At 39.6% G+C, this 12152-nt stretch overlaps 1 protein-coding gene across 1 annotated transcript; it reads right to left on the bottom strand.

The window, feature by feature from the left end:
* Nucleotides 1–2629: 2629 nt before the first annotated feature.
* Nucleotides 2630–3787, bottom strand: LOC120571054 (oocyte zinc finger protein XlCOF26-like). Its single transcript, XM_039819755.1, has one exon. It carries the CDS (start codon nucleotides 3784–3786, stop codon nucleotides 2728–2730), a length of 1059 nt encoding a protein of 352 aa, XP_039675689.1. The 5' UTR covers nucleotide 3787; the 3' UTR covers nucleotides 2630–2727.
* Nucleotides 3788–12152: the final 8365 nt, after the last annotated feature.

The raw sequence follows: 12152 nt of genomic DNA, 5'->3' as shown, positions 1-12152 counted from the left end.
TATATATATATATATATATATATAGTGCAATATAGTGGACATATATATACCAATGGTACCAATATATATCTTATAATAATATAATATATATATACAAAATTACTATAATATATAATGTGCATATACTATAATATATAATGTGTATATATATATACATATATACATACATATATATATATACACATATATATACATGAATAATTTTACTTTTACTGTTATTTTCTACTGTTAATTTCAGATTGTTCATGGTTTAACTATATAATTTATTTTCCATTTTGTGTATCTTGTCTGTGTTTTATGTTGAAGGCTTTTTGATTGTGTTGTAACTAATGCTGTCAAACGATAAAAATATTTAATCGCGATTAATCGCATTAAAGTGATGGTTCGGAGTAATTCACCCTAGGGTCCTTTGCACCATGACCTCGAGCCAAACACCCCCCCAGAAGCTTTTTTCACCTGGGTCGAACATTGGGAGAGTTAGCGTAGAGTAGCGTTAGCTGCTGAGTAGCTTAGCGCGGGGCTAATGGACCCACGTTTGTATCTCTTCAATGACTAATAATGTCCGAAATGATACCAAAGGTCTACACTAGTATATATAGGTTATGCACTCATAAAACGATGGATTGGAAAGTTTGTAAGTACACCAGAAGTTTATGTAAATAACACTTGCCTGCTCTCTTCAGCTCTCTGCTGCTGATGCTGCTACCTGCAGTTAGACTCACAGCAGCAACAACAGCAGCAGAGAGCAGAAGCCAGCAGGCAAGTGTTATTTACATAAACTTCTGGTGTACTTACAAACTTTACAATCCATCGTTTTATGAGTACATAACCTATATGTGTAAAAAATGTACGCCGTTAAAATGGGTTTGCGTTAACGCCGTTAATAACGCATTAAACTGACAGCACTAGTTGTAACGTATTCAATTATAAAGTTAATTCGAAACACTGATGTTAAGCTTTATATTTAATAAGATATGATACATACGCTTTGTTACACATTCGTTTATCTATTTTGCTTCTTTATCTTGTGTAACGGCCGGAATCGGTACTTTTTACTGGCCCATAAATACGACTTAAGTCGAAAAAATACCCCCCAAAAAAGTCAAACTTTCATAAAGAAAACCCAATAAAAAAAAATCCCAATGTCAAACGTTGAAGTCGTCAAAAGTGTAAAAAAAAAAGGTCCAAAAGCATCAAACGCCAACTCAACTCTTGATTGGCCAACGGTACCTTCAAATCAATGTTATTTACAGCATCAAATCATAACAGGAGTTATCTCAGCACACTTTACAGATGCAGTAGGTCTGACCACACTCTATAAGTTATACCAGGGGTTCTCAAGTTTTTTTCAATAATGTTCCCCCTTAGAACAGTTTTTTAAGCCATGTACCCCCTATCCAGCGCGAATATGTTTTGGTAGAGAAAAAAAAGTCTCTATAAAGAGGAAGAATACAGCGATGACAGCGATAGATTTACTAAACAAACAACCTTGTACCTGGAAAACATTTAAATGCTGATGAAAAAAGGCGAAAAGACTTGGAAAAAGAAGGAAGGAAGGCGACGAAAAACTTTGAAAGAATAAAAGATAGTAGATAAAAGTAAGGAAGAAAGACAAGAATAGGTCAAAACAAATGACAAAACCTTCAAAAAAAGGTGACAAACTTCAAAAACAGTAACAAAAACTTTGGAGAAAAAGACAGTAGAAGTAACTACAGCCTTGTAACTCAAAAACATTTTGCAAAAAATGTCACATAACCCCTGCAGTGAAGACACACTTGTTTAAACTCGCTTTTAACTCAGGTTCGTAACTTTGGGTTTTAGGATTTCATCTTCTAAATGATTTTCATTGGTCTTTCAATTATTTTTTCCTTGCTTATTTTCTGTTGGATCCTACTGTATTTTTACAAATGTTCATCATGTGAAGCATTCTGTGATCTTGTCTGTAAAAGGTGCTATATCAAATAAACTTTTATAACTATTAAGGCGCACAGGAATCATAAACATTGAAAAATGATATACGATGTTGATTCACAGGGGACTAATGTTATCACAGGACCTCAGTGTTCGGGAGAATATGGTAGGTAGAGTGTGGATCGGGCCGCATTTTTCAGTCCGAGCCCGGCCCGCGTCCGACAGAGCAGTAACCAAACCCAGCCCGAGCCCGACAGGCTTTAAGATATTTATGTCCGAGCCCGACACAGTTAAAATCTAATTTTTTTGACTCATACTAATGACACATGTAGGTTTGTAGGAAGGCTTTTGGAAATGTCAACAGATGAGCGCATCAGCAACAGGGCAACAAGAGCACGTTAACACTTATTATGCACCTACATAATAAGCTTTTTTAAATTTAAAATGTTCAATGCCTTTTCGCGCTGATGTGACCGAGCCCGACCCGAACATCACTTATAAATATCTGTTCGAAACTGGCCCGGCCTGTCGGTTCGGGTATCCATCCTCTAATGGTAGGACAATTGCGGGGGAAATTTTCATTTCACAAACTACAGACACGGGATTAAGATCACAGACAACGTCTGTAATTATTACAAATGACTAGAGGTCACCAGGTAATACTAATCCTGTGTGAATAGTGCTTTAGACACATGCATAGAAAACACAGGGTCCAGGGTTGAAAAATAACAAAGTTACCCTTTAATAAACAATGAAAATAATCGTTAGCTGCATCCAGACAGCAGCCCGGCTGGTAAAGCTGTGTGTAGTTCGTCTTCATCTTCGTCCTCCTCCTCCTTCTTTCCTGTGGATGCTCATGTGTCTCTGCACATCTCCACTCTGTGTGAAAGATTTCTTACAGACTGTGCAGCTGAACGGCCTCTCGCCTGTGTGAGTTCTCCTGTGTCTTTGTAAGTCTCCGATCCGCGCAAAAGATTTCGTACAGACTGAGCAGCTGAAAGGCTTCTCTCCGGTGTGGATTATTATGTGTGTCTGTAAATTTCCTCTCTGTGTGAAAGACTTCTTACAAAACATGCAGCTGAAAGGTTTTTCTCCTGTGTGAGTTCTTACGTGTCTCATCAGATTTCTCCTGTCCTTAAATCTTCTCCCACACTCAGAGCAGCTGAGAGGCGTCTCTCCTGTATGAGTTCTCATGTGTCTCTGTACATCTCCTTTCTGTGCAAAAGATTCATTACAGACTGAGCAGCTAAAAGGCTTCTCTCCTGTGTGAGTCATCATGTGTCTGTTCAGATTTCCCTTTTGGCCAAATCTTCTCCCACACTCAGAGCAGCTAAATGATTCCTCATGCCTTGAATCATGTTTCAGAGAGTTTAAAGCTGACTGAGGTTCAGGCTCTGCCTCTCTGTTCCCCTCAGTTTGACTCTGATGAAGCTGTGATGACTGACGACCGACACATGTATGTCTTTTGAGCTGTAGACACCAGGCAAATCTTTTGTTACAAACACTGCAGCTGAATGTTTTCTCTCGTGTGTGGACTGTCATGTGTTTCTGTAAACTTCCTCTCTGTGTAAAAGATGTATTACAAACTGAGCAGCTGAAAGGTTTCTCACCTGTGTGGATTCTCATGTGTGGCTTCAGATGTGACTTGCGGCCAAATCTTTTCCCACACTCAGAGCAGCTGAATGTTTTCTTACATCTTGAATCATGTTTCAGAGAGTTTAAAGCTGACTGAGTGCTCTCCTCCCAATCACCATCACTGACTTCAGTCTCTGAAGAGTCTGCAGTCTGGTCTTCAGTCTCTGGTTGTAAAAGTGGATGTGAGTTCCTGGCTGGTTCTGGTCCTCCACAGTCCTCTCCATCAGCTTCTGTTTCCATGTGTTGAGTTTGTCTCTGATGAAGCTGTGAGGACTGAGATTCCTCTTCATCATCTTCACTCTTCACAGGGACAGGAGTGAATGGGAACTTGGTGATATCAGCCTCCTCCAGCCCTTGAAGCTGCTCTCCCTCCTGACTGCTCCACAGTTCCTCCTGTTCCTCTTTAATGTGTGGGGGGGGCTCTGGCTCCTGCTGTTTCACACTGGAGCTACACTCCTGCTGCTCAGGAGGAACCTCTTCTTTAACCACCAACAGCTGCTCAACATCTGCAGGAAACGCACAGAGATAGTAGATCGGAGTGATTGTTCCTATCTGTCTTGGCATACCTATGACCTCGAGCCAAACACCCCCAGAGCTTTTTCACCTGGGTACTAACATTAGGGATAGTAAGTATTTTGCTTAATTAGCGTTAATGGACTGGCAGTTTCTTTATATTATCCCCTAATAATACCAAATTATACCAAAGGTCTACACTAGTACATATAGGTTATGTACTCATAAAGTCATGATTGTTTTTGTATAGTACACCAGAAGTTTATGTAAATAACACTTGCCTGCTGGCTTCTGCTCTCTGCTGTTGTTGTTGCTGCGGTAAGACGAGTGCTTAGGGACATCTACAAATTAGCTACCACCCGAAAAGAGATGCAACAAAAATATTTTTAATTTAACTTATTTTTTAAAGTAAGTGCTGTAGTATAACTAGCAGGAGACAAGTAATAATTGAGGTAAGTTTGGAGACATTACCTTATTTAATCAATAAATTAATACATATTTTTGTTGCATCTCTTTTCGGTGTTGTAATTTGTAGATGTCCCTAAGCACTCTTACTGCCCGGTAGTAACAACAGCAGAGAGCAGAAGCCAGCAGGCAAGTGTTATTTACATACACTTCTGGTGTACTTACAAATTTTACAATCCATCGTTTTATGAGTGCATAACCTATTTGTACTACTGTAGACGTTTGGTATCATTTCGGGCATTATTAGTGGGGTAATGTTAAGAGACACTTCGGATCCATTAGCCTCTGCGCTAAGCTATTCAGCTGATAACGCTACTCTACGCTAACGCTCCCAATGTTCGACCCAGGTGAAAAAAGCTTCTGGGGGGGTGTTTGGCTCGAGATCATGGTGCAAAGGACCCTAGGGTGAAATTACTCCGAACCATCACTTTAACACAGACACAGAGAGACAGCATTAACAGTACAGAGTCTCTTTTCAAATCTCTTTACATGGGAAAAAAAAAAAAAAAAAACTGGCATTTCACGTTTCTGCATTCTAACTTTCAGCCAGAGTGCTGTAAAGACTAACAATTATACCTGAGGCTTATCTTATTTTTATTTAATTTTCTGGTCTGGTTTGAATCATCTGAGTGGACAAATATGAAATGCAGGGTTCCCCAAGGCCCCATTCTGGGGCCTCTTCTGTTTAAAGCTCCATTGTGTCATTTTTTGAGTTGATTCTTAGCAAAACCCCCTTTGCTCTTTCACAAATATGTGCTCATTCATGTGTAATTACTTCCACCAAATAATCAAAGTATTCTCGGACGCATAGAATCTGCCATTCAGAATACATATGAGCGACTCACTCGAATGACGGCCGCCACGTTGCACCTCCATCTTTAAAATACATTAGCCAAAGAGGGACATACCTCCGTCTTTCGCACTTTTATACTCAATGGCACCGTGACGAATGCCAGGGAGGGGGAGGACATGTAACAGAGTCTCCAAGGAAGTTAAAAAGAGAATTAAAACGACAGGCAAGGCAACAAGACCAAAGTTAATATTGAGTGGCTTTTCCAAAATGGAAAGAGGTCATAAGGAGCAAGGATTTTAAAAAAGGGACTCTGAAGTTGCCTGCTTTCTTTGTGTGTGTAAATTCAAAGTTTTATAGTTGCTTGGCTAATTATAGCATGGTTGTGCATAATGCTAGAACGACGTCTAGGATATTTTTCCTCGCGGCGATGAAAATGTAACATAAGCGTAATCATGTGTCGTGATTTCCCTGGCAGACAACTCGCGTAATGGAGTTGTAACACAGACTAGCTACAGCTAGAACAGCTGCGTGTAAACGATTTTTCGGTTTTCATTGACATGATTGTTCATACTGCTCAGAGAAATATATGAAAAACACAAACCTCCATTGCTTCTCTCCTACGCTGTAAACATTGCCTTACACCATTTATCTTGTATAATATACAGAATAACGATAGAACTGATACTTTACTAACATTAGCTTGCATATGTTTGGGGACCTGATAGCTGATGTTAGCAATGAAATGGTACCAAAAATAACATAAAACTATTATTACACAAGGAACACTCATGGACGAAGTCGTACTTCTTGGAATAATTCGGCCACAATAGGAGTTAAAATGCACTCGGAATGGGAGGGGCTAGAAAGTAATATTCAGTTGGTTGTCACATACAATTTCACCGCTAGATGGGAGAAATTCTTACACAATGTAGCTTTAACATCTACATGTTTCCACTGGCTCAGATAACAGAAGAAAGTTGCACTGATTATTTGTCTATAAGCGTTAACGTTTGCTGTGTCATCACATCAACATGCAGTCACATGACTTCTCAAACTTGACGGAGGTTCTCCGCTCTCCTTCAAAACGTCACAATTACCTTCTGTTTCCATGTGTTGAGTTTGTCTTTGATGAAGCTGTGAGGACTGAGCTTCCTCTTCATCATCTTCACTCTTCACAGGGACAGGAGTGAATGGGAACTTGGTGATATCAGCCTCCTCCAGCCCTTGAAGCTGCTCTCCCTCCTGACTGCTCCACAGTTCCTCCTGTTCCTCTTTAATGTGTGGGGGGGGCTCTGGCTCCTGCTGTTCCACACTGGAGCTACACTCCTGCTGCTCCTCTTCACCAACAATCACTTCCAGAACATCTTGAGGTAAAGCTGAAACACAGACAGTGTGAATATTTGTACAATTTAACAACTATAATTCCATTAAACGTGGCAAAATCCAACACTAAAAATTATTCAGCAACAATTTTAAGAAGACGGTTCCTCAAATTTAATATGTTGTTTTAGTTTTGTCTTCAATGACTGTAGACTAAATATATCTGGGTTTTTGTTAATAGTTAACAAGCTTCTGTTGTTAGTCCGAAGGAAGCGTAGCTCTAAGACGAAGCCCACGGTTCACCACAAACCTGTTGAAGTTTCTAAAGGCTGCTTTAGGCTGCATTCACACGTCCTGCATTCACGCTTCAGAGTAGATTCAACACCAGGGCCGGTTCTAGACTGCTATATTAGGGTGGGCAGGTAGAAGAAATAAGTGGGCTGAATGCTTACAAGCTAAATGCAGAGTTTTCCCTGCTATTATACGGCTTAGGTGCAGCGCCTAAATGTTTTTGTGCACCGACTACGCATATGAAGGTAAAAACAACGGGAGAGCATTTGGACAATGAACCGACCGTTATTATTATACATCCAGGGAACCGACGCGCCACTCGTTGTCTTCAGCACACACGTGCCGCGTGATAGCTCACGTACACAGCGGCAGAAACAGTGTCACACACAAACAAACAGTCACACACACACTTGGGTTGCACAATATTGACAAAATGTGATATTGATGAATATCACGATATCGATATTAATTTAGATATTTTAAAACATATGTAAAATTACATAACAACATTCATAGATTCATAACAATATAGTGCATAGTGAGACTTATATACGGCTCCGTAGTGCGGCTGGACCACAGGCCGGTCGTGGATGAAAAATATTCAATCTATCCAACTCCAAACTCTGCCTGCACAGCCTTGTATAAAGTTGCGGGATAGCTATCTGTGAGAAATAGGTGCAGGATAGGATTTGGTACCGTTTGTCTAGTTCATTCAGAAGCTTCTTGAGTCCTTTATTATCCACTGTGTGGATGTGCATCATATCTTTGGTATGTCTCTTCGAGTTCTTGTCGTACTTTGTGCCACTAGCGAGGCTTGTTTGGCTAGCTCTGGCGTATTAAATGCAGCAGGTTTTTTTTGGGATAGTAGCACGCACTCATCGTAAAGAGGCTTGTGGTGGTTTTTAAGATGCGAAAATAGGTTTGTTGTATTGCCTCTTGCGCGGTTTATCACCATTCGACACGTTTTGCATAGTGCATTAGCCTGTGAAACATCTGTTGGCTTAAAGCTACAGATGTATTCTCAAGCTACCAAGGAGGCATTACTTTTGTTTCCTCTTCATTCTGTTATTGTATTCTCCCTAAGCAGCACTCATTTTCTTGCTTTTGTGTTCTTTCTTTTGCTCCACTGACTCCCTTCGCTCTCTCTTTAGGTCTTTTCTTTCTGATTTGTTCCATTTTGTTGTCTCTATCTATTTCTTCACTTACACTGTCACTCTGTCGAAATATGCACACACGTGGTCCATAGGGTTCACGCTCCATAGGGTTTGTCACGTAGTGGACATGTGCGCTGACGTGCACTAACGTGCAAGTGGCACAGTAACTGGCCAATGAAACATGATCATTATAGCGTTTCAAGCTCTAAGTCAAACGCAACTAAGCCGCACAGCCAACGGACGGGACGCAGCGCTCCACAAAATAAACTAAATATTGCATACTTATTGTGACACTTTCAATATAATATTCGATACATCATGCACCCCTAACATGAACACAGCCACACACACTTAAACTATGCGTGATGCGCACACAGCGGCTGCTGCAGCCGTCTTGTTTACGAGTGTGCGTTGGAGAGAGAGGAAAAGAGAGAGAGGGAGGTGTGTTTGTTTATGAGTATGAAGTAGCAGTAAAGTTATAGCTTTTTTTTTTTAAAATCTATATACATGTATACACACCATATATATCCATGTATACACACACAGCTTCTATATCCATGTATACACACATAGCTTCTATATACATGTATACACACATAGCTTCTATATACATGTATACACACATAGCTTCTATATCCATGTATACACACATAGCTTCTATATACATGTATACACACACAGCTTCTATATCCATGTATACACACACAGCTTCTATATCCATGTATACACACATAGCTTCTATATACATGTATACACACATAGCTTCTATATACATGTATACACACATAGCTTCTATATACATGTATACACACACAGCTTCTATATCCATGTATACACACACAGCTTCTATATACATGTATACACACATAGCTTCTATATACATGTATACACACACAGCTTCTATATACATGTATACACACACAGCTTCTATACACACACAGCTTCTATATACATGTATACACACACAGCTTCTATATACATGTATACACACACAGCTTCTATATACATGTATACACACACAGCTTCTATATACATGTATACACACATAGCTTCTATATACATGTATACACACATAGCTTCTATATCCATGTATACACACATAGCTTCTATATCCATGTATACACTCATAGCTTCTATATCCATGTATACACTCATAGCTTCTATATCCATGTATACACACACAGCTTCTATATCCATGTATACACACACAGCTTCTATATCCATGTATACACACACAGCTTCTATATACATGTATACACACACAGCTTCTATATCCATGTATACACACACAGCTTCTATATCCATGTATACACACATAGCTTCTATATACATGTATACACACACAGCTTCTATATCCATGTATACACACACAGCTTCTATATACATGTATACACACACAGCTTCTATATCCATGTATACACACATAGCTTCTATATACATGTATACACACACAGCTTCTATATCCATGTATACACACATAGCTTCTATATCCATGTATACACACATAGCTTCCCCACCTATTTAATTTAGTCCCCTGGTCCGCTGACAGCTTCCTCTCAGACTTCATGTTAAAGTTCCTCGCGGCTCTGCTCCTCTTCTCCCCGACCTGTTTCAGGAAATACAACAACACGTTAGCTTAGCAGGAGCTAGCTGCTAGCGGCTAACCTTAGCTTTAGCACTGACTCCCTGCGACATTAAAAAAGAAAACAAACCTGCTCTGTGGAGCTCCGTTTCAGCTTTTAAAACCACATCCAGCTGTTTGGGACCTTTCTTTGTTCTTAAGAAACTAAACACTGGTGCGTTTTACTCCGCCGTCCTACATCACGATGTGACACAAAAACAGTTAACGTTAGTTCCGGGGACGGACGCTATTACGGGTCGTACCAACAACTTCCGGTCAGATGTTTGTTTACTAATGTAACCGAGGGTTTCTGCGGTATCGTTCGTTCATTTGTTTTTGTTTTCACATATGAAAACAAAAAAACGTGAAAACAACTAATTTTTCCTGTTTTTTTTTGAAAAACGAAAAAACGAAATTATGACTTGATTTTTGGTTTTCCCGTTCTTGCACGGAAATCAGAAAAACCACTTGATATTCCGATTTCCCCCTGTGGGTGGTGCTAAATCTGATTGGCAGGATATGCATTCATTGTTTTTCAAATTAAGAGTTTACCCACACTGTATTTGTTAGCCTGTACAATTAATAGTCTATATGTAAAATAAATAGTCTATATGCAGCTTTTTGTCACCCAATTATTTGGCTTAACTGACTGAAAAAATCTATTGAAATAGCCTAAATGTAAACATGTTCACGCATTGACAGACAAAAGGCACAATCTATTTTTGTAGGAGAGGGGAAGACCCATCTCATCGTTTAATCCTGTTGTGTTCAAAGTCATGTTAAACAATTTTTTGTTTTGTTCCCAGTCAAAGATAGCTATATAGATAGATAGATAGATAGATAGATAGATAGATAGATAGATAGATAGATAGATAGATACTTTATTGATCCCCGAGGGGAAATTCAAGGTCCCAGTAGCTTAAGACATCACACAGAACATACACATACATCACAAACAGGATCATAAAAAAAAGCAACTCCATATGAATAGCATGGACAATAAAATAAAAAATGCTAAATCAATTAAAAAATAATACTAAATAAATAAAAAAAAAAACAATAAAAAATCCACATCAATGTACTAAGGGATGTATAAGCATGAGACGCTTGCAGTGACAGGGCAGGGACTGACCCTATGATTCAGTATGAGAGTGTGTGTCATGGTGGTAGTGCAAATAGGTCCAATAGTGCAAGGATAAAGTCTAGAGACCAGCATTAACCACCCATTAAGCCTCAGTTACTTTGAAAAAGTAACTTAGTTACTTTACAGATTACTTGATTTTAAAAGTAATTTAGTTACTTTACAGATTACTTGATTTTAAAAGTAACAAAGTTAGATTACAAGTTACTTTATTAGTTACATTCAGCAACTGCCGACAACACCCCCACAGTCTCAACATAAAAATGACAAGCGGTTTACTGTGAGGCAGCTCAGCGTGGCCAGTAGTAGGATCTGGTTTATTATGGCACGAAAGAGAGCCAGTCAACCGTGTTTAAGGGCAGCATTTCCTCTACAACATAGGCCTACTGCCCGACCAACTTCTTCAACTCTCCCCCACTTACTGGTTTTGCACCAAAGTCCAGCTTTCGTTGTTTGGGTGGTGGGGGGCCTCCTGCTCTCTGCTTCGCTCCACCTGCTGGGACTTTCTCTGTAAGTTTGACTGCAGCGCTGCGACTCCAAATGTTTCTTCAAATTTGACGTAGTGTTTTTGTAGCTAGATAGCACTTTGTCGCCACCGGCACAGAGTGTACAACCAACGTTAATATTGCCGTCTTTAGCTGACACAAACTCTAAATAGTGACTGGATTTCCATCTCTCTCCTCCCTCCATTGTTGTTTACGTTTGTGTCGCTGCGTGGTACATGTGACCTGTCCACATGCTGAAAACGTGACCTGTCGCATACGTGGCTTCACTCCCCGAGACGCAAAAAGAAAGCTAAAATATATATTTTTACTAAGGAAAATTACAAAAATAGTAACACACAGTGACTTGGATAAGTAACTTTAATCTGATTACTGGTTTGGAAATAGTGAAGTGTTACATTACTCGTTACTGAAAAAAGTGGGCAGATTAGAGTAACGCGTTACTGAATATAAGAGATCAAAAGTCAATATTAGAGGTTTGAAGTATTAGGGTTACAGCCATTGTTCATGTATTAAGTTATGTTAGACCTCAGTCCAGGCTGGCGGGAGGAGGGAGGGAGGGATTGTGCATATATGGGCTGATATAGCCAGTAAACAGTAAACAGTGGGCCAGTGGACAGTCAGTACATAACTGTTATTATAGGAGGTAGTGGAAGTGGTGGAGAGGGAGGAGAGGCAGACAGACTATGCAGAGAAGCCTCTCTCTCCTCTTCTCTTTAGTGAAGCATTTTAGAGTTGCTTAAACAAATCTTCCTTGGACAAACTGCAAGTCGTACAGAATGCAGCAGCAAGACTTTTATCTAAG

This window comes from Perca fluviatilis, chromosome 13, assembly GCF_010015445.1.
Source record: "Perca fluviatilis chromosome 13, GENO_Pfluv_1.0, whole genome shotgun sequence".
Lineage (NCBI taxonomy): Eukaryota > Metazoa > Chordata > Actinopteri > Perciformes > Percidae > Perca > Perca fluviatilis.
Note: the sequence above shows the minus strand (reverse complement) of the source record. Positions and strands in the feature narration are given on the sequence as shown.

What these genes read in the sequence shown, in the direction of transcription:
- LOC120571054 (XM_039819755.1), bottom strand. Translation starts at nt 3,786, where the DNA reads ATGGAAACAGAAGCTGATGGAGAGGACTGTGGAGGACCAGAACCAGCC.